The 23838-nt window shown below is 39.7% G+C and overlaps 1 protein-coding gene across 4 annotated transcripts in view; it reads left to right on the top strand.

Annotated features, from left to right (window-relative positions):
* The window catches only part of OSBPL6 (oxysterol binding protein like 6), a 213312-nt gene that overhangs the window by 107781 nt on the left and 81693 nt on the right, over positions 1 to 23838 (top strand). For all 4 annotated transcript variants that reach the window (XM_068544858.1, XM_068544857.1, XM_068544856.1 and 1 more), the window contains exon 3: positions 8111 to 8368. In XM_068544858.1, coding sequence (XP_068400959.1) covers positions 8267 to 8368 — 102 coding nt within the window. In that variant the 5' untranslated portion in view covers positions 8111 to 8266. The remainder of the gene's footprint in view (positions 1 to 8110; positions 8369 to 23838) is intronic.

Raw genomic sequence — 23838 nt, 5'->3', positions numbered from 1 at the left:
TCACGTGCATTTCAGTTGGACAATGTTATTGTTCATTAGTTAGCACTGTGAGAACACAGTGTCAATAGGACGATAACCAGTGTTATTTTGTTGCTGACATCAATGGAAATGGTAATAATCTTTCACCATTAAGCTTGAGGCTGGATTGATTTGTGTGTGTGTGTGTGTACAGAACAACACAAACATGTAAAGGCAGGTGTTCCAATATTTGTTAAGAGTTCATAAATATTTGGGAATGGATATTAAATGGATGGCGTACTTTTTTTTTTTTTTTTTTTAATTTATTTTTGGCTGTGTTGGGTCTTTGTTTCTGTGCGAGGCCTTTCTCTAGTTGTGGCAAGCGGGGGCCACTCTTCATCGCGGTGCGTGAGCCTCTCACTGTCGTGGCCTCTCTTGTTGCGGAGCACAGGCTCCAGACGCGCAGGCTCAGTAGTTGTGGCTTACGGGCCCAGTTGCTCCGCGGCATGTGGGATCTTCCCAGACCAGGGCTCGAACCCGTGTCCCCTGCATTGGCAGGCGGATTCTCAACCACTGCGCCACCAAGGAAGCCCGATGGCGTACTTTTTAAGTCAGGATGATTGTAGAATATTCTGACTTTGACTTATTATTAGCTTTAGTTGTTTATTATGGATTGCAACAATTATCTCATAATTTGGTGTCTTCTGTTCCTTGGCTATATACTTTTTATAACCTTATTTCTATATTTATGATAACTGTTTTCTTACATATTTAAAAATGAAAATACAAGTAAATAAATAAAGTAAAATAGTTAAGTTGGTAAATCCAAGAGTAATTATAGTTACTTTACCTATATTTATCTTTACTAATTTTATAAGTTTATAAATGTTAATGCATTTGTTTTTATTCTTTCATATTTAGTAATGGAAATGATTGACCGTGAATTTTCCTTTTATTATAGCTTTAGCTATGTTCTATATTTCTAAATGTGTAATATTTTCATTACAATATTTTGAATGTTCTTCAATTGACTTTATCTTTAGTTTTTCACCCTTGAGTTAATTGGAGAATCCACTCCACCATTCAGAGAGAAAGAGAGGGGAGAGAGGGAGAGGGACAGGATCAAGTGCTTTTGGTTTCTACTTTTGTCTATTTTCAGATATTCTACGATATCAGTTTTATTTTTTCTTCAACCCAAGACATATTTAGGAAAGTGTGTTTTTCAAAAATTTTCTAGAATTAACCCCTACTCGCTTCTTCTTTTTCATTAATATTTAATTTATTGAATTGCTTCAGAGAATGTGATCTAAATTCAGCAATTTCAGTAGGATCTATCTTATTTTGATTTGCTTTTTACTAATTTTACCTGATGAAGCCTTTTTTAAATTTGCCAGATAAAGATATTTATTTTTATTGATAAAGATTTCATTTTCCAAGTTGAAGTCTTCCTTATGTTCAGGAATATTTTTTAATGTTATTTCTTTTCTTTTTGCTTATTGTTTTCGGGGTCATTAGTATCTGTAGATCCAGGCTGCATTATCCGTTAACTTTTCCCTGCCCTTCTTTCTGTTTGCAAGCTGATTTCCTCAGCTTTATCTTTCTAATCTATTTTTTTAATTAGTTTTTTTTTGTTTGTTTTTTGTTTTGGCCACACTGCGAGGCACGTGGGATCTTAGTTCCCTGACCAGGGATTGAACCCAGGCCCCCACAGCGAAAGCACTGAGTCCTAACCACTGGACCACCAAAGAATTTCCTCTCATTTATTTATTGACTGGATTTTTTTTCTGCAGAATCTTTCTGTCCTTCGTTAATATTTTAATTACTGCATTTAAATTATGGTGTCATTATATGTTTCCTTAATTTCCTACCTTTGCCAGTTCCCATTGCATCTGAGCCTGTCTTATCTCTTATTCAGAGACTCCATTTTTCTAAAAAGATGTTGTGAAAGTGTAAAGCAGTTGTGCTCTAAAGCTACCTCTCTTTTTTGCTAGAATTAACATTCCAAATAAACCCTCTATCTATCTCTTGCACATAATAATTTTCTCTATCCGGGGAATAATTTTTCATAGTGTTTTATACACATACTTTTTTTTTATACTTTGTGTAAAAGCTGCTCTTTGTCAAAAGGTTATTTGTGCCAAGTATCCTTGGCTCCCTTCATGTTTACTTGGTTAGCATTCAAATCCTCTTAAAATTCACCTTGAAGGGCTGGGTGATATAGAACATAGGTTTGTCTTAGTCATTTACTTAGTGTATAGAGCCTTAGGAGTTGTGGGGAGGGATTAGAGTCTTGGTTGGTCACAATCAGAGAACTTGTCTCTGTATACATTTTCCTCCTTAGTTTTGCAAATGACTCCACCAGAGGCCAGCTTGGGGATTGGAGGCTGTATTTTGAGGGTGCATTGGGACATGTCCATGATGCTTGTCCAAAGGCAAGATTGAGGAAAGCAGCAAAGGGCAATCAAGGTACCTGTGGACTTGCCATGCCAGGAGAGCTGTGCCTCCATGGCCTCTGAAAGCTATTAATCTGTGGCCACCCTTTTCCCTGTGCCTCTTGCCACCTGTCTTTCCAGTTTTGAGGAAACTGGTGGAGCTTCCCAGATTTTCTTCCTATAACACCACTTCACTGTCTTGAGAAGGCGAGTCATATGTTGGTTTCTTACATCCTGGTTTGGTCCTGAATGAAGTGATTCCTTAGACTTTATGGCATGTGGTGGCCACTGTTCCCTAGAGCAAGTACTAATGGTCTTTTTTTTTTTTTTTTAATCCTTTTAGTCACTGCTGTTTAGTCATTTTCTAGGAATATCCTTATCAGATCTTACACTGCCATCTTTCCTGGCAGTCTCAAGCTTACCTTCTTGAAATCAGTCCTTAATTTTCTTTTTCTCATCTGTGGCTTAATGACTTTAGATATAAAAAAGATTTCCTACCCTTTCTATTTAAGGAAAAAAAACTTTACTATATAATGACATTGAAATGACTATAATATATAATGACAATAGGCATTTGTTGTTCTGGTGATGATCTTGATAGAAAACCAGTTTATTCCACCTAGCAGTACAACAACATTTGCGTTGATAAGGTCAGTTGATAGGCATGTCCTGCTCCAGGTGACTGGTGTCTAGGATTATCTAATGTGGCTCCTCCTAATTCTCTGTAAATAAGTGATGCAAATACTGGAAAAGGCAAACTATTACTAACCCGAACACTAACGTAAAACAGAATCTAATGTCAAAACTGTGGAGGACTAGACCCCAATTGTATGATATCTCAAATTGAGGAAAGTCTAGCCAGGTCCGGATTATGACAAACCTCAGCTGCACTTGAGGAGAAGGAGACTGCTTGAAAAGGGCAAAAAAGGGCTTTGCTTTTCTTAGTCTGTCCTCGTACTTAGAGGTCTCAGTTGGCCCCAAACAGAAAAAGTCATATCGGCTCCTCGCTATTGCTCTAGAATCCTAAGCGTGATTCTGCAAAACTCCAGATTAAATCACCAAATTGAGATGAAGGCTGAGAGGAGAAATTTTTGATTTTTTGGGGGGGTGGGCAGGGGGAAGGGAGGCTTATATTGCAAGTGAAGACTCGAAAGATACCATTTTACTCTTCACTTTGTCGCTTACAGACTCCAGGTTCCAGCATGATTTAGAGAGATTTAAAGGAGAACATTAATAGAACTTTAAAGGGGGAATTGTATCTTCCAAATTAATGGGAAATATAAAAGTCAATTAAAACCATGTAAAAATCAGTATTATAAGGAAAGGCAGATTATATAGGAAAAGCCATCACCCATTAAAGGAAACAAAGAAGAACCAAAAAATAGAAAGTGTAAAATTGTATGGCAGGGGTAAGGCCAACTATTAGTGAAACAGTAAATGGAAATGGGGAAAACTTTACTAAAATTAGATTTTTTTAAAGCAACCCAACATGATCATTACTAGAGGAACACATAATACAAAAGAATAGAAATAGAAAGTTTAAATGTAAAAGCATGGACACATTTCATTAATTACAACAGAAAGAAAGCAGATGATATCAAATAAAGCAAAACAGTGAAATAAACAAAGCAGGTCATTTTATAATAATCAAAAGTGAATAATCATCATGAATTCTTCTGTGATAAATCTCATTGTTTCAGAATAAACTGAATACAATCTAAATGTCCCACTAGAATGGTCAAATGTATTGTGTTACATCTGTGTGGTGGCCTTATACATAGTGATTAAGAATGGTGATACTAAAGTTTTTTTGTTCACAAGGAAGGCTGTTACCAATGTATTGTTGATTGAAGAAAGCATATTGCAGAGAGTATGGACATTATTCTTCTACTTTGGTTAAAGTATAACCAAAATGTTAACCAGGATTATTTCTAGATGATGAAACTAGAGTCAATTTAAATATTTTCATCTGTACTTTTAATCTTTTCCTGTGGTAAATGTAGTACATCATATTATTGTGCCCAAGTAATCACCTTCCTCTGGGAGGATTATACGTTCATGCCTCATGGACTTCAATTTGCCCATGTGACTTGCTTTGGCCAATAAAACGTGAGTGTAAGTGGCATGTGCCGCCTACAAGCAAAAGCTCTAAGAACTGTCGAGTGGTCCTGCCATGGCTCTTTTCCTCCTTCAATTGGGGGTTTCTCCTTTGGCCTGGAATGAAGAGGATATAGAGCAGGGCAGCGGCCGACCTCCAAAGGACATGTAAATGGGTAAGAAATAAACGTTTCTTGTAAGCCCTTGAGATTCTGGAGTTGTGTGTTACCACATCACAACTTAGCCCAGGCTAAGTAGTCCCCAGTTTCAAATGTTTTTCTGAACACACACAATGTATGATGCCTGTAAACAACAAGTTGTAGAAGTCTTCCCTGCCACTTTTTGCTTTAGTTAGGTCCCTAGGTCATAAATCTGAATTTTATGTCACTCAGTGTAAATGCAAATGTTGCAGTACTTAGAAACAATTGTAGTGATCCCACTGATGTGAAGGAGGAATGAAACAGGGAAATTAGATGTTAGGCTCTCATATTGCTGTTTTCAGCCACAATACTTTTCTCATTGAGTAGAGGAATTATGTTGGTGCTGACATTAAAATCTATGGTCTAAAATAGGTTTAGAATTTTGTTTCGGCGATTTCTGAAGATGTGCTTTGACAGAGATGAAATAAGTCTTTTTTAAAATGTCACAGCAATTCTTACATTCTAGGAATAATGAATAAATAGTTGCAACCTACTAACAGAGTTTAGACTTACTTTTGTAATACATTTTGAAATAGAGCAGTGATCAGACACTTGATTTATAATCAGATTGGAATGATCTTTAAAGGTCATTTCATTCAACCTTATATTAGGTACCTGAAACTCTTTTTGTTAAAAGAGATTTTTAAAAATAATAGAAACAAAAACAGTAACCTCAAAAACAATTCTTGGAATGAATTAAATTCTCTCACTCACCTTTTCCACATTCCTGATATTATTCAAGATATTCATAATTATAATTCAACCGAAATGCTGCCCTTTCTTCAAAGACAGATTACCCTGAAAATATCATTTTAAATTAAAACCAAGGTGTTAGCATTGATGTTAATGAGGAAAGTGCAGTTGGATGCTGTTAGCGAAAAGAAAAACTGCATCAGAAGAAATGTTGGCCCTTGATGTAGCTTGGATTAAATTTACTTCCAAATGGATGAGATTTTGATGAGTTTGGTTGTCTCAGCCTCATCCCTTGGGGCGCTTGAGCACATCACAGAACTTCCATACTTTTAGCTCAAGTATCAGCATCTACTTTTAAAGCATCTTGGACCAGAAAGCAAAGTACTTCACATCAAGAATTTGAGCAGTGTTCTTGCTTTCTGTTTGCTGGCACCAGAGCTTGGCTTGAGAAACTTTACTTACGCTTATTAGACTGCCTTCATAAAACAGAAGGATTAGCTGACCACCTAGCAAGTGTCAGCTTATTACTGTCTCTTGCCAGTACTAAACAAAACCTGATCTCAAGCCAAAGAAAGAGCTCCACAGCTCTTTACATTTCTATTAGCCCAAACACTAGTTTTGTTTCGAGAGAAAGTCTTCGAATTTGGGAGTAAGTAGCTTTTATTTTTCCTGTGGTGACAGTGATGTCAAAATCTTATGAAAGGAGCACAAGTTCTATTCACTAGAAAGTCCCAAGTTTTTCCAATTTATAGTCATTTGCCTTTTAATTATTGGGATTGTTCTTTCGAATATTCTGTATAACCTGTTAACCATTAAAATCCTGATTATATTCAGGGTCACATACTCCGTTAACATAATGTTGCAGATTTAAAAAATATAACTATAGGCCTGTATAAAATTTAATTTGCTTGCATTTGCAGAGTTTACATGATCTAGACATAAGTCATTCGATACATTTGTACTGTTAGCATAGTCTATTAAACATTTGTCTCCAGCCTAAATTCCTTGGAGATCCAGACCTACCTTTCCATGTGTTTGTCCCCACTTGAATGCCTCCCTTGTACCTTAAAGTTAACACGTCTGAAACCATACTCATGACCTGCTGTCAATCGTGGATTTCCTTTGGTCAGCCCTCGCTAGGAATACCAGAAACCTGGGAACCATCCTCAACACCACTTTTCCTCCTCCATATCCACTCACAACTGACAGGACTGGGTGCTGAGTTTCCTGCCACCTCTCTAGTTCACTATCCCTTGTTTCCTGATCAGGCCTCCCTCATCTTCTTTACTTCCCCAGTTTGGTTCTCCTCATGGCTGCCAAAGTGATCTTTTAAACACACAAATCTGGTTATACCTCACCTCTTTATGGCCTCCTATGCTCATGATAAAAATCAAAATGCTGAGCATGCACTACAAGGCCCTGCAGGAATTGACCTGTGCCTTTCTTTGACCATCATGGCACTGTCTCTGTGTGCTCTGATCATACTGACCAGCATGAATTCCTTGATCGCACCCAGCTGGACAACCAGACACCTGGTTAACTCTTTCATATCCTTCAGATCTCAGCTCAAACCCACTTGCACAGGGATACCTCTGACCTCCAGACCTAGTGAGTTGCCCTCACCATGTGTCCTCCTAATACTCCATGCATCTTCATCCTTTTTTGATTTTTTTCATTGACTGTCTCTCTCTCTGGACTGAAAAGTTTAGGTCTCACTTTTCTTGGCCTAAGGATTGATTTCTCTTCATCACCAGCAGCTTTCTTTTCTAATTTGTGCTAAAGTACTTACCCAACGGTTGTATGCTTCCTTCAAGGTATTATGATTAAGATTGGGCCTGGAACTTAGCCTTCCACCTTCTTAGAAGACGACAAGTTCACTTTACTTGTCAGTGTTTTGGGACACAGATTGTTTGTTGTGTAAGCTTTTCATCTTACACTATGATGCTTACCTTTAAAAAATTTTTTTTTCTAGCAAACTGTGTTGTCAATTGAACAATGCTTCTCTTGGGGACAAGTTTTTAGCCCTATTAGTTACAATGCAAACTTTCCTTATATGAATCCAAATGAAAATGAAATGGTTCTTGGCTGTGGATAAGTAAAGCAACTCCATCATTACCCCAGTCCCAGGACATGCCTGTCAGTCTGTAGATACTTGTGAGCCTGCTGGTTGCTGCGAGTCATATGTAGGTGTGCTGTGGTCTTGAAGTACAGATAACAGTACATATGTGTATTCCCTGATCCTTCCCAAATGCTGGATCATATGATGCATAAAGTACATCAGCTCTTTTGCCTTTTGTCACTGACTGCTTTGTGTCAGATTTAACCATCACATGCATGACATGACTGAACTAAGCTGATGACAGACATGGACGGAGCTCTTATTATAATCCATTGAGCAGGGGAAATTACGTTTCAAGGGAAGAAACTGATCTACTTTGGCATGAGGGTCCAGAACATAGCATTGTAATCTGCTGTAAAACAACAACAATACAAGGGAAGAATATCACTTTAACGTGTGGTTTCTTCCTGTTTTCCATGTTGACAAACTTTTGTTACATACTAACACTTTTATCCTCTACCTTAAAATCTAGAAGAAGAAATAGTATTTTGTAATGTGTCAGAGTTCTTCCTCTCACCTTTTAGTACTGTTGCCTAGATAAAATGATTTTTAATTTAATGATTTTTAAATCATTCACATGAGGTTTTTTTGTTTGTTCATTTTGCTTTTAGGTGTTTTGGACACCCTCAATATTTGCCTCATCTTTTCTAGTCAAACCTGATTCATGAAATGGACTAAAGCTGAAAAATCATCTGCTTCTTTGTCTGTGAATTTGAGACACGATTGGGATGGTCTTCAGTGCATACAACTAGACTCAAACTGCAGCTATGAGTTCAGATGAGAAGGGCATATCCCCTGCTCATAAAACATCCACCCCCACCCATAGAAGTGCCTCCTCTTCGGCATCCTCTCAAAGGGACAGTAGGCAGGTAAGATAACAGTGTAAAGTGCATTTTGTTATTTTATGCAACTATAGTACCATTAGGATACGATGGGATTGCTAATTAAGTCTGAAATTTTTGCTGTGAAGATTTTTATTCCACAGGAAAACTCACTGTTTTCTGTAGATCTACCTGATGATGTCGTGAAGATCCTGCTCTTGCTTTTCTGTGATTTAGAATCCTTTTTCAGAGTACAAACTACAGGAAGGGTAGCTAAGTGAAGCCCTGCAGTGTTCTCCTCACACCTGTACCTGGAGGCAAGAGGCAGCTTCTGGAACATGAATGTTCTGTTCTTCCTTCCTCATTCATGGAGGTGGAAAGGGATCTAAACAGTCTTCTTCCTCCAAGTCTCTCACTGGTCTGCCAAGCCCTAACTTCTGTTTGGAGCTTCATGGAATCTGGTAACAGTCAGATTCAGGAATCAGGTTACAAATAGAATTGTAGAATCAGGGAACTAAGGGAATTAAAATCAATAGAGAAAATAAATTATTGGTGCTTAATTATCCCATTGAGCCCATTCTGTAAATTATTTTTGTTTACACAGTTACTTTATTACTACTTCAGTGTCTATTCTACAGGCAAGGTTGTATGGGGATTAGGCATATGAATTCTCTTCATTGTCAAAACAGGTGATTGTTTGGCCCAGCACTTGTCTGAATATTATCATTTGCCATTATAATACTGAGAAGAATTTCTTGTGTAACTGGAAATGCACAATAAGCAGAGGTTAACTTTTTATGAAAACTTTCCTTTTGGGGGACATTCAATTAGTGAACATTCTTGAAGAGTTTTTTCCCCCCATTTTATTTTATTTTATTTATTTATTTTTTAACATCTTTATTGGAGTATAATTGCTTTACAATGGTGTGTTAGTTTCTGCTGTACAACAAAGTGAGTCAGTTATATATATACATATATCCCCACATCCACTCCCTCTTGCGTCTCCCTCCCACCCTCCCTATCCTACCCCTCTAGGTGGTCAAAAGCACCGAGCTGATCTCCCTGTGCTATGCAGCTGCTTCCCACTAGCTATCTATTTTACATTTGGTAGTGTATATATGTCCCCGTTACTCTCTCACTTCATCTCAGCTTACCCTTCCCCCTCCCCATTTCCTCAACTCCATTGTCTACATCTGCGTCTTTATTCCTGTCCTGCCTCTAGGTTCGTCAGAACAATTTTTTTTTTTTTTTGGCTTCCATATATGCGTTAGCATGCGGTATTTGTTTCTATCTTTCTGACTTACTTCACTCTTTATGACAGACTCTAGATCCATCCACCTCACTACAAATAACTCAATTTCGTTTCTTTTTATAGCTGAGTGATATTCCATTGTATATATGTGCCACATCTTCTTTATCCATTCATCTGTCGATGGACACTTATGTTGCTTCCATGTCCTGGCTATTGTAAATAGTGCTGCAATGAACATTGTGGTACATGACTCTTTTTGAATTATGGTTATCTCAGGGTATTTGCCAGTAGTGGGATTGCTGGGTCATATGTTAGTTCTATTTTTAGTTTTTTAAGGAACCTCCATACTGTTCTCCATAGTGGCTGTATCAATTTACATTCCCACCAACAGTGCAAGAGGGTCCCCTTTTCTCGACACCCTCTCCAGCATTTATTGTTTGTAGATTTTTTGATGATAGCCATTCTGACCGGTGTGAGGTGACACCTTATTGTACTTTTGATTTGCATTTCTCTAATGATTAGTAATTTTGAGCATCCTTTCATGTGTTTGCTTGCAATCTGTATATCTTCTTTGGAGAAATGTCTATTTAGGTCTTCTGCCCATTTTTGGATTGGGTTGTTTGTTTTTTTGATATTGAGCTCCATGAGCTGCTTTTATATTTTACAGGTTAATCCTTTGTCAGTTGCTTCGTTTGCAAATATTTTCTCCCATTCTAAGGGTTGTCTTTTTGTCTTGTTTATGGTTTCCTTTGCTGTGCTAAGCTTCATTAGGTTCCATTTGTTTATTTTTGGTTTTATTTCCATTTCTCTAGGAGGTGGGTCAAAAAGGATCTTGCTGTGATTTATGTCATACAGTGTTCTGCCTATGTTTTCCTCTAAGAGTTTTATAGTGCTTGGCCTTACATTTAGGTCTTTAATCCATTTTGAGTTTATTTGTGTGTATGATGTTAGGGAGTGTTCTAATTTCATTCTTTTTGATGTAGCTGTCCAATTTTCACAGCACCACTTACTGAAGAGGCTGTCTTTTCTCCATTGTATATTCTTGCCTCCTGTATCAAACATAAAGTGACCATATGTGCATGGGTTTATCTCTGGGCTTTCTCTCCTGTTCCATTGATCTATATTTCTGTTTTTATGCACATACCATACTGTCTTGATTACTGTAGCTTTGTAGTATAGCTGGAAGTCACGAAGCCTGATTCCTCCAGCTCTGTTTTTCTTTCTCAACATTGCTTTGGCTATTCAGGGGCTTTTGTGTTTCCATACAAATTGTGAAATTTTTTGTTCTAATTCTGTGAAAAATGCCATTGGTAGTTTCACAGGGATTGCATTGAATCTGTAGATTGCTTTGGATAGTATAGTCATTTTCACAATGTTGATTCTTCCAATCCAAGAACATGGTATATCTCTCCATCAGTTTGTATCATCTTTAGTTTCTTTCATCAGTGTCTTATACTTTTCTGCATACAGGTCTTTTGTCTCCTAGGCAGGTTTATTCCTAGGTATTTTATTCTTTTTGTTGCAGTGGTAAATGGGAGTGTTTCCTTAATTTCTCTTTCAGATTTTTTACCATTAGTGTATAGGAATGCAAGAGATTTCTGTGCATTAAAGTTGTATCCTGCTACTTTACCAGATTCATTGATTAGCTCTAGTAGTTTTCTGCTGGTATCTTTAGGATTCTCTGTGTATAGTATCATGTCATCTGCAAACAGTGACAGTATTACTTCTTCTTTTCCAATTTGTATTTCTTTTTCTTCTCTGATTGCTGGGGCTAATACTTCCAAAACTATGTTGAATAATAGCAGTGAGAGTGGGCAACCTTGTCTTGTTCCTGATCTTAGAGGAAATGGTTTCAGTTTTTCACCATTGAGAATGATGTTGGCTGTGGGTTTGTCATATAGGGCCTTTATTCTGTTGACTTAGGTTCCCTCTGTGCCTACTTTCTGGAGAGTTTTTATCATAAATGGGTGTTGAATTTTGTCAAAAGCTTTTTCTGCGTCTATTGAGATTATCATATGGTTTTTATCCTTCAGTTTGTTAATATGGTGTATCACATTGATTGATTTGCATATCCTTGCATTCCTGGGATAAACCCCACTTGATCATGGTGTATGATCCTTTTAATGTGCTGTTGGATTCTGTTTGCTAGTATTTTGTGAGGATTTTTGCATCTATGTTCATCAGTGATAGTGACCTGTAGTTTTCTTTTTTTGTGACGTCTTTGTCTGGTTTTGGTATCAGTGTGATGGTGGCCTTGTAGAATGAGTTTGGGAGTGTTCCTCCCTCTGCTAGATTTTAGAAGAGTTTGAGAAGGATAGGTGTCAGCTCTTCTCTAAATGTTTGATAGAATTCGCCTGTGAAGCTATCTGGTCCTGGGCTTTTGTTTGTTGGAAGATTTTGAATCACAGTTTCAATTTCAGTGCTTGTGATTGGTCTGTTTATATTTTCTGTTTCTTCCTGGTTCAGTGTCGGAAGGTTGTGCTTTTCTAAGAATTTGTCCATTTCTTCCAGGTTGTCCATTTTATTGGCATATAGTTGCTTTTTGTAATCTCTCATGATCCTTTGTTTTTCTGCAGTGTCAGTTGTAACTTCTCCTTTTTCATTTCTAATTTTATTGATTTGGGTCCTCTCCCTTGTTTTCTTGATGAGTCTGGCTAATGGTTTATCAATTTTGTTTGTCTTCTCAAAGAACCAGCTTTCAGTTTTATTGATCTTTGCTATTGTTTCCTTCATTTCTTTTTCATTTATTTCTAATCTGATCTTTATGATTTCTTTCCTTCTGCTAACTCTGGGGGTTTTTTTGTTCTTCTTTCTCTGATTGCTTTAGGTGTAAGGTTAGGTTGTTTATTTGAGATGTTTCTTGTTTCTTGGGGTAGGATTTTATTGCTATAAACTTCCCTCTTAGAACTGCTTTTGCTGCAGCCCATAGGTTTTGGGCCGTTGTGTTTTCATTGTCATTTGTGTGTAGGTATTTTTTGATTTCCTCTTGGATTTCTTCAGTGATCTCTTGGTTATTTAGTAGCGTATTGTTTAGCCTCCATGTTTTTGTATTTTTTACAGTTTTTTTCCTGTAATTGATATCTAGTCTCATAGTATGTGGTCGGAAAAGATGCTTGATATGATTTCAATTTTCTTAAATTTACCAAGGCTTGATTTGTGGCCCAGGATATGATCTATCCTGGAGAATGTTCCATAAGCACTTGAGAAGAAAGTGTTTTCTGTTGTTTTTGGATGGAATGTCCTATAAATATCAATTAAGTCCATCTGGTTTAATGTGTCATTTAAAGCTTGTGTTTCCTTATTTTCATCTTGGATGATCTGTCCATTGGTGAAAGTGGGATGTTAAAGTTCCCTACTGTGATCATGTTACTGTCAATTTCCCCTTTTATGGCTGTTAGCATTTGCCTTATGTATTGAGGTGCTCCTGTGTTGGGTGCATAAGTATTTACAATTGTTACATCTTCTTCTTGGATTGGTCCTTTGATCATTATGTGGTGTCCTTCTTTGTCTCTTGTAATAGTCTTTATTTTAAAGTCTACTTTGTCTGATATGAGAATTGCTACTCCAGTTTTCTTTTGATTTCCATTTGCACGAAATATCTTTTTCCATCCCCTCACTTTCAGTCTGTATATGTCCCTAGGTCTGAATTGGGTCTCTTGTAGACAGCTTATGTCTGGGTCTTGTTTTTGTATCCATTCAGCCAGTCTGTGTCTTTTGGTTGGAGCATTTAATCCATTTACATTTAAGGTAATTATCGATGTGTATGTTCCTGTTACCATTTTCTTAATTGTTTTGGGTTTGTTTTTGGAGGTCTTTTCCTTCTCTTGAGTTTCCTGCCTACAGAAGTTCCTTTAGCATTTGTTGTAAAGCTGGTTTGGTGGTGCTGAATTCTCTTAGCTTTTGATTATCTGTAAAGGTTTTCATTTCTCTTTCAAATCTGAATGAGATCCTTGCTGGGTAGAGTAATCTTGGTTGTAGGTTTTTCCCTTTCATCACTTTCAATATGTCCTGCCACTCCCTTCTGGCTTGCAGAGTTTCTGCTGAAAGATCAGCTGTTAACCTTATGGGGATTCCCTTGTATGTTATTTGTTGCTTTTCCTTTGCTGCTTTTAATATTTTGTCTTTGTATTTAACTTTTGATAGTTTGATTTATATGTGTCTTGGCATGTTTCTCTTTGGATTTTTCCTGTATGGGAGTCTCTGTGCTTCCTGGACTTGATTGACTATTTCCTTTCCCATATTAGGGAAGTTTTCAACTATAATCTCTTCAAATATTTTCTCAGTCCCTTTCTTTTTCTCTTATTCTTCTGGGACCCCTATAATTCGAATGTTGGTACATTTAATGTTTTCCCAGAGTTCTCTGAGACTGTCCCAATTCTTTTCATTCGTTTTTCTTTATTCTGCTCTGCGGTAGTTATTTCCACCCTTTCATCTTCCAGGTCACGTATCCGTTCTTCTGCCTCAGTTATTCTGCTATTGATTCCTTCTAGAGAATTTTTAATTTCCTTTATTGTGTTGTTCATCATTGTTTGTTTGCTCTTTAGTTCTTCTAGGTCCTTGTTAAACGTTCCTTGTATTTTCTCCATTCTATTTCCAAGGTTTTGGATCATCTTTACTATCATTACTGTGAATTCTTTGTCAGGTAGACTGCCTATTTCCTCTTCATTTGTTTGGTCTGGTGGGTTTTTACCTTGCTCCTTCATCTGCTGCATATTTCTCTGTCTTCTCATTTTGTTTAACTTACTGTGTTTGGGGTCTCCTTTTCGCAGGCTACAGGCTTGTAGTTCCCATTGTTTTTGGTGTCTGCCCCCAGTGGGTGAGGTTGGTTCAGTGACTTGTGTAGCCTTCCTAGTGGAGGGGACTGGTGCCTGTGTTCTGGTGCGTGGGGCTGGATCTTGTCTTTATGGTGTGCAGGGCCACGTCCGGTGGTGTGTTTTGGGGTGTCTGTGAACTTAGTATGATTTTAGGCAGCCTCTCTGCTAATGGGTGGGGTTGTATTCCTGTCTTGCTAGTTGTTTGGCATGGGGCGTCCATTACTGGAGCTTGCTGGCTACTGGGTGGAGCTGGGTCTTAGCGCTGAGATGGAGATCTGTGGGAGAGCTCTCGCCAATTGACATTATGTGGGGCCGGGAGGTCTCTGGTGGTCCAATGTTCTGAACTCGGCTTTCCCACCTCAGAGGCTCAGGCTTGACACCAGACTGGAGCATCAAGACCCTGTCAGCCACACAGCTCAGAAGAAAAGGGAGAAAAAAAACAAAGAAAAATAAATAAAAAGTAAAATTATTAAAATAAAAAAATTGAAAAATAATTTAAAAAAAGAAGAGAGCAACCAAACCAATAAACAAATCCACTAATGATAACAAGTGCTAAAAAGTATACTAAGATAAACGTAAAAGTCAGAAAAAAATCAGTCACAGATAGCAAACCCCAAGTCTACAATTGCTCCCAAAGTCCACCGCCTCAATTTTGGGATGATTTGTTCTCTGTTCAGCTATTCCACAAATGTAGGGTACATCAAGTTGACTGTGGAGATTTAATCTGCTGCTCCTGAGGCTGCTGGGAGAGATTTCCCTTTCTCTGCTTTGTTTGCATAGCTCCTGGGGTTCAGCTTTGGATTTGGTCCCGCCTCTGTGTGTAGGTCGCCTGAGGGCGTCTGTTCCCGCTCAGACAGGACGGGGTTAAAGTAGCAGTTGATTAGGGCCTCTGGCTCATTCAGGCCGGTGGAAGGGAGGGGTACGGGATGCGGGGCGAGCCTGCAGCGGCAGAGGCCAGCATGATGTTGCAACAGCCTGAGGCATGCCATGTGTTCTACCGGGGAAGTTGTCCCTGGATCACAGGACCCTGGCAGTGGTGGGCTGCACAGGCTCCTGGGAGGGGAGGTGTGGATAGTGACCTGTGCTTGCACACAGGCTTCTTGGTGGCTGTAGCAGCAGCATTAGTGTTTCATGCCCGTCTCTGGTGTCCGAGCTGATAGCCGTAGCTTGCGCCCATCTCTGGTGCTCGTTTAGGCGGCACTCTGCCTTCTGTGGGCAAACAGGGAAGGAATCCCCTCTCCTCGTGCACCCCGACACAATGGCCTCTTGTCTCTTAGGCAGGTCCAGACTTTTTCCTGGACTCCCTCCCGGCTAGCTGTGGTGCACTAACCCCTTCAGGCTGTGTTCACGCAGCCAACCCCAGTCTTCTCCCTGGGATCTGACCTCCGAAGCCCGAGCCTCAGCTCCCAGCCCCCGCCCGCCCCAGCGGGTGAGCAGACAAGCCTCTCAGGCTGGTGAGCAGACAAGCCTCTCAGGCTGGTGAATGATGATCCTCTGTGCGGGAATCTCTCCGCTTTGCCCTCCACACCCGTTACTGTGCTCTCCTCCGTGGCTCCGAAGCTTTCCCCCCACCTACCCCTGGTCTCCACCAGTGAAGGGGCTTCCTAGCGTGCAGAAACTTTTCCTCCTTCACAGCTCCCTCCCAGAGGTGTCGGTCCCATCCCTATTCTTTTGTCTCTGTTTTTTCTTTTTTCTTTTGCCCTACCCAGGTACGTGGGGAGTTTCTTGCCTTTTGGGAGATCTGAGGTCTTCTGCCAGCGTTCAGTAGGTGTTCTGTAGGAGTTGTTCCACATGTAGATGTATTTCTGATGTATTTGTGGGGAGGAAGGTGATCTCCACATCTTACTCCTCCGCCATCTTGAAGGTCCCACTCTCTTTCTCCCCATTTCATATGTTGAAAGTATATTGCCTAGTTTCTAGAAGTACACACATCAGTTATCTGATATTCCATAGTACAGACTTGGGTCTTGAGACAGCCAGTTCCACGTGAAAATTCATTCTTTTAGATGGTGGGAATGCATTTCTGGGGGTGTTCCTTAAGGAACCCTCAGTCTACAAACCCTGTCAGAACTCCCTCTCCTATTTCTAGCAAGAGATTGCAGGGGAATCTGTAAGAATCAGGGTTTCCTTGTGTGTATATCTTTCACAGATTCTAAAGCAGGTATTTCTATCCTCGGGAGTTTTTGACATTGGTGTTTTTGTTATAGAATTCAAAGAGGACATCTACCTTCTGTTCATTAGAAGCAGTTGCACCATTAACTAAATCTGTGATTACACACAGCTATAATGTTTATTGCATTACATTTTTAGAGTTTAAAAAAAGTAAGAGTACCATGAATGAAAACACATTTATGTTAAATTCCTACTGCATGCTGAGATGCTTTCTAAGTTTGCAGTTCTACTCTACCCTTCACTTGCCTCTCTGTCCTTTCTCGTTATGGCTTTTTCATTTTTCCCTTGCCCTGGGCATTTAAATTGAGAGACATTTTAAGCAGCATGGCCTTTCTGGCTGCTGAGGGAAGGAAGGGATGGACCCCGTTCACCCTGGAGAATTATGGCAAATGGAAAAAACTGCTGACTGCTGCAGAAACATCTGTCATGCATTGTTGAGCTGCCGTTGCACCTGAGCTCTGGGGTGACTTTGCTAAACAACAGGGAGGAACTGAGACCCTGGTCTGCCAGAGGACGTGTAAAGGTGGAACGTGTGACTCCTGGCTGGCTTGTGGATGGAAAGTTTTATGATGGGAATAAAGGAGCACGTCTGCAAATTGATAATGAATTCTGGAAAAGTAAGAGACACTGTTCAAATGGTTATTATTCTTTAAGGAGAGAGTTTACTTTCATTCTTGTTTATCTCAGCAGGTGGAAACTCTCCCAGATACTTTCTCCTCTGGTTCCTTCCTGCCTCCTCTTTTGTGTCTGTTAATCTCCCTCAAGGGAGAGAAGAATAAAGAACAATTACAGTTCTTTTCTCTCCCTGTCTCATCACTTCTTAAAATCCAGTATTAACTTACGGAAATCAGAAATTCTGAGTGATCTTGGGTTATAATATGATGTAGTGTATTTTAATGCATCTATTTTTGTGTGATGGCTGTTTTCATAGTGAAGGGACATAGAGAAAGTGATGAAGTAGTCTTCATTGAATGTTACAGTTCTCCTGATTTGACTGATATTTGTGTAGATAGTGCCAAATTGCAAAGTCCATCCCTATTTCTCTCCTAAGTTGATCATATTGGTAAAGGATCTAGCACACAGCACGTACCATACAGTGGTACCTTACTGCACCTTTCTTGCCTGTCCTTCCCAAGTTCTAGTCCTAGATCACTGATTACTTGATTGGGCATCTCTCCTTAGTTGTATTGTTGTCACCTTAAATCAGTATGTATAAACCAGTTTGCTATCAGGGTAATCATTCTCTCATGGACCCAGGGTCAAAGCCATTCCTTTCTTCTTTGCCTCTCCCACATTCAATAGGTTAACAAGTCCTATTGATTATTTCCTCCTTCATAATATCATAATTTCTTTCTAGTCCCACTGTCGGCTCCCCAGCCCAGACTCTCATCACCTCAACCTGGGATCCTGCAGAGTGCTCTTGCCTCACTGGCTCCTTATGGCCTCCTGAGATCCAATTTCCTGAATCTGGCAGATTCATGCTCAAAATCCTTCAAAGACTTTCAGTTACCTACATGATTAAGGCCAGATTTCTCTACTTAGTATCCAAAGACCACCATGATCGGATCCAGCCTCAGTGTCCCGTTTTCCTCCCAACCTGTACAGTCTTGTCTGCTTATGGTTCCCAAAACTGCCTTATCTCCATCTCTGCCCTTGTCTTTCCTGCACAGAATTCCCACCACCCTCCTCTCAACCTGATACCTCCCTATGCTTCAAAGACCAGCTCATGTGACACTCTCACTGGCCGCTCAAACCCACGTTGAACTTTCCCTTCTCTGAACTTTATAGAACTTCTTGACAATATTTGACATTCATTATCTTTTTATGTACTGATTTCCTCAACTGTATTGTGAGCTCTTTTAAACAGACTACGCACTCTAATTCTTCAGAGACAAGCCTTGCACCTCAAATATTTTAATGTATCCTAGAGGATATTTTTAAAGACCTGCAACAGTATTAGTCTTGTCTTTTTATTACAGATTTTACATTCCAGATTTACTTGTCCTCTCCCTTCTTCCTTCCTCATAGATAAGTAAAACAAAGAACATCTGTCAAGTGCATAGTAGTAATTGGCAGCCCTTCCTGTCACTAAATTATGTAGCCCAACAGGTGAAGGAGGGAGAGGAGATGGGAAATGAAGTGATTCTGTGCCCCTGTGATTTCACTAAGTGTTTTTTCACCAAGAAGAGAGTCAAGGCCCCACTTAGTATTTAACAAGTTGGAAGACTTTAGTAATCGCTCCATTTACACTTTATTCAAGTCTGGTATTAGATGTTAGAACATCTAACAAAATTGGCTGTGTGTGTGTGTGCGTGTGATCAACTGTGACTCTTAAACTGCAAGGTATATACTCCCTACAATTTTCAAAGAGGAAATAGGTTGATTAGACATCTAGGACTTTTGCATAAACCAGCATTTCCCAAAGTATGTGCCAAGGAACGCTTGTCCCTTGAGGTGCTGCATGAAAAGAGGGTCTACTGTCAAGTAAATTGGAGAAATGCTGAACACAATCTTTTTTTGCAATTTTTTAAATTAATAAATTAAGGACACTGATAAATCCTGCAGTCAGAACTTGATTTAACTGAGCACTTCTTGAATTCGATAGATCATGGAACTTTTTTATTTCCCTAAGGTTTGGTTGTTGAAAATCCAGATTCTTCTTTCTATTTCAAAATGGGAAGGTAAAGGAACACGGGGCCCAGATTCCAAATGGCAACTAGACTGGGCTCAAGAGCAGCTTCCCCTTTAGATGGGGCATTTACTTTCTCATCAGCCACAGTCTCTACTTCTCCTTATTGTATTTCAATACTTCATGCTTCCTGCCTGGCCCTTGAAAGCATTTGAATTGACGAACCCTGATCCGGGGTGTCGGGAAGTCAGCCACAATAATACTTAAGTGACCAAGGGTGATCTCCACCTGGATGTTAAGAAGGCATCTCAAACTTAACATGTCCAGACTTCCCTGGTGGCGCAGTGGTTAAGAATCCGCCTGCCAATGCAGGGGACACGGGTTCGATCCCTGGTCCAGGAAGATCCCACATGCCGCGGAGCAACTAAGCCCATACGCCACAACTACTGAAGCCCGCGCGCTCTAGGGCCTGCGTGCCGCAACTACTGAGCCCGCGTGCTGCAACTAGAGCACGCGTGCCTAGAGCCCATGCTCCACAACAAGAGAAGCCACCGCAATGAGAAGCCCGTGCACCTCAACAAAGAGTAGCCCCCTGCTCACTGCAACTAGAGAAAGCCCGTGCGCAGCAGTGAAGACCCAGCGTGGCCAAAAATAACAAACAAACAACAACAACAGCAAAACTTTAACATGTCCAAAACTGAACTCTTAATTTCACTCTCACATCTACTCCTTCCCAGTCCCCCTTATCGCAATAAACAGCAACTCTGTCCTTTCATTTGGTAAGGCCAAAAACCTTACCAGGAGCCATCCTGGGCTCCTCTCTTTTCCTCACACCCCACTTCCAGGCCCTCAGCAAATCCTGTTGGTTCTGCCTTCAGGATGTCCCTGGAATCTGACCTCTGCTTCCCTCCTCCTCCCCCTCCACCCTGGTCTGAGCCACCTTATTTCTCACCCAAACTATGGCCATAGTCTTCTAACTGCTCTCTGTGCTTCTACCTTTGACCAACATACAGGTCATTTTTTACAAAGTAGTTAGAGTGATCCCTTTAAAACCTAAGTCAGATCAAGCCTCTCACCTGCTCCAAGGTCTCCAAGCCTCTCACCTGCTCCAAGGTTTCCCATCTCTCCTGAAATACTTGAATTGCTGACCATTGTCTACAATGTTATTCATAATCTGGATCCGCATATAGCTCTCTGGTCCCATCTCCTACCACGTTCCACTTCACTTAGTTCTCCCCAGCATTTTCCTTCGATGTGCCAAGCAGGCTGCCACCTCAGGGTCTTTGCATTTTTGGCCCCCCTCAGACCAGCTCGCTTTTCTTCCAAGTATCCGCATATGTGCTCGCACACTTGAATCATTCTTCAAAGGTACCCTTTTTGGGTAGCCTTCCCCTGCTCTCCCCTGTGTATCCACATCACTCACTGTCCACTTACCTGCTTTTATTTGTCTTCAGAGCAATAACCACCACCTGACATGTTACATATTTATCTGTTTTTATTGGTATCCCCTTCCTCTATTCTGTATCACTGCAGTGTAAACTCCCTGGAAACAAGGGTTTTATTTTGTTAATAATGTATCCCTAGCACCTCCTACAGTTCCTGGCATATGATACGGCTTAGAATATATTTGAATGAACAAATGAATGAGGAGTTGGCATGGAGAGGAAGATTGTGAACCAGGTTCCAGAGGCCTTGGTAGCTGTGAAGGAATAATCATGCAGTTGGGAGATGATGAGTAGGAGAGAAAGTAGTATAGTTGGGAATTCTGAGTCTCTCAAGAACAGTGGATTTTGAGAGTAGAAGAGGGATGGTCCAGAGGTGGCAGAACGTCCCAGGAGAGCACAGACCCTCCTGCTTGCTGCTGACAGTGATTGTATGGTAGAATAAATGGCTTGAGGCTTATGAAGGCGGTGATATCAAACAGAAGCAAAGCATCGGGAGCATTCTGCACAGATGTTAAAAATATTGGTGGGGTGGGAGATAACTATTTTAAAACAAGAGTTGTTGTTTCCAGTCTCTCATAGTGCTTATTTTACAGTAATGTTATGTAATTGGCTAAGTTTATGGCCAGCTGACTGGATTTTGTTTGTTTGTTTTGATAATTACCCTTATGATTACATATTTTAGAGAATTTTTTATAATATGCAAGACTGGGACCACCCTGTAGAGACAGTTTCAGTAGTTTGGGATCAGGCCAAGGATCTACATTTTTTAAAGTAAGGCCCCTGCTTAGAACCAGTGATTATTTTTATTTGTGTCACTATCAAGTCATTTCAGAAAATCAGATACTATTGCTCTAAGAACTTGGGATTTGGAACACATAATTACCAGGTGATAGTGTCCATTACTAGAGTGAATTGTTATAGCTCTACTGGGTTAGACATTGTAAATGCTCAAGTGACTCTATCTTTTTGTTTAATGAAAAATCAAAGAAAAAAAAATACCAGCTATTCCTTATAATGATTTGAAGTTTACAGGAGCTCAGAGATCATAAAATAAATAACTTTTTAAGGAAAAAAATGATATTATTAATCAGTCATAAGAAGCTGGTAGTTAATCTTCTTGCCAGTTGTTAATAAAATATATATTCAGTATTATGGTCAATCATTACAACTAATAGAAGATTTCAATTACATGGGTATCTAAAAATGTTTCCTATACATAATCAACAATAATTAACAAAACCAGCCGTGGCTCATTCAGTTAATGTCCTGACTGGTAACATGTGAAGGCTGGTAACATGTGAAGGCTGTCCCAAGCGGTGATTCAGTGAGACTCATGTAACCATGGGCTGCTTTACCACCATATCACCACCCAGTTCTGATATCAGCAGCATCTGCTATTTTTGCAGTGTTCATTATTAGTGAAGAAGGTATCTAGAAAACCAGAAAGGAAAAATGTTCCTCATCAGTGACTGTACTTTATGTACAGGGTTTTCATAACAAGTTTTCGTTTTGGACAAACAGACAAACAGATATAAAAATATCCCCAGCATATATGTGAACTGACTTGGAATATTTTTCTTGCAATTGAACCTCTGAAACATCTTCTTCAAATAGCTTTGCTAAAAGAAATAACCAAATTACCGCTTTGAAATACAGTATCTTTATTTTCTGAATATGAAACCTATTTCCATCTTTGGGTTGTGAAAAATATAATGATCCTCAAACAAAAATTTTCTCATTGCCGGAGAGAAGAATTCAAGCATTCTTGATTTATACCTAACCTCCAATTTAAATCATCTTCAGTCTTATCAGTGAAGAGGAGTATAATTTGAAATCTGCCAGTATCTAAATAGAAAAATTGTAGAATTCAGTGGATCCAGGGATTTGCCGGATGACCCTGGGACCCAGCTCTCAGTTCAGAGTGAAATACTAACCTAACATGAAAATCTGCAGTGTCCTCACCATAGTGATGCTGGTAAATAAAGCCCTTGGTGCTAGGTATGTTTAAATTCCTGACTGGCTTCCAATTTAGGCTTCTGGGGATTCCACTCATCCCAAGGAACCTAACTTTTAGGACTTAGGACCAGTGTCGATAGGAAAATAATATCTGCTTGCAGAAACTCACACTATGACCAACTTTTGTGACTTAGGTACATTTTGTCAATTGGGTGTCCTGAAAAGTCTAAATGTTAGGAAAAGTTCATGAATAATAGAGCAACACCAGCAACAACTGACATCTCATGAGTTCTCATGGTGGAAGGTTGAACTACCATCACCTTTTTCAGAAAACTAAACTCTGGCATAAAGTGGTGAAATATCTTGGCCACAGCTAATGAACAGCTAAGACAGGGTTTGCTCCCTGGAAGCCCAATTCTGGACCCCTTTTCTTGACCACTTCACTATTTGCTCTGTGGTAGGGCTTGACAAGCTGGAATGTCTAGGGGAAAGGCCTTCTGTACTTGTCTAAGTGAACTTTGTAAGGCAGCGTTTGTCAATTATTTTTGAGTTATGTATTGCCTCCTCATTTTTTTTTTTCCCTCAGCAATAACAGTGATTTTTCACATCCTCATTGGCCTGGGAAACAATAGACCAGAAGGTACCTAGACGAAAATGTTAATAATTATTGTGAAGTACTGGTATCAAAGGTGAATTTTATGTTCCTTCCTGAATTTTACATTTTCTGTACTTTCACTACATGTATTGCTTTGGGAATGAGAAATTCTGATCATTTATTTGTTTACTGAAAACTGCAATTAGCCTTTTCTATGAAACAAAATGAGCAGCCCCACACATTTCTTGCTCTCCCCACCATTTGGATATCGCTGCCACTTCTGCCCGGTGTTTACAGTATGTGTTCAGTGCATGTCAAATGTGCTGAAATTGAGACCACTGGAAGGAAATTTGCCACCTGGCACTCAGACGCTCATTACCCACAAGTGATTTAGAACTCAACATTATCTGAGAAAGAATCTGTTCGCTGCTTGCCCTGGTATGTTTGCCAGAACACTTTGGCTCTCTTGGCCTGCCTTAGTTTCTCACTTAAGAAGTTATCTTATTACCTTGAGCTGGCTGGTTTGGGTCAGCATGTTTATAACAGCAAGGTTGTGAACCCCAGAGGGTCTCATTCATAGGTCGTTGACGAGGTCTGGGAATCTGTTTACAGAAGCTTCCGCAGGAGACTGTTACTCACCCAGGTTTGGACATCG

This window comes from Eschrichtius robustus, chromosome 5 (assembly GCF_028021215.1).
Source record: "Eschrichtius robustus isolate mEscRob2 chromosome 5, mEscRob2.pri, whole genome shotgun sequence".
NCBI lineage: Eukaryota > Metazoa > Chordata > Mammalia > Artiodactyla > Eschrichtiidae > Eschrichtius > Eschrichtius robustus.
This window is presented reverse-complemented; position numbering and strand designations above follow the sequence as displayed.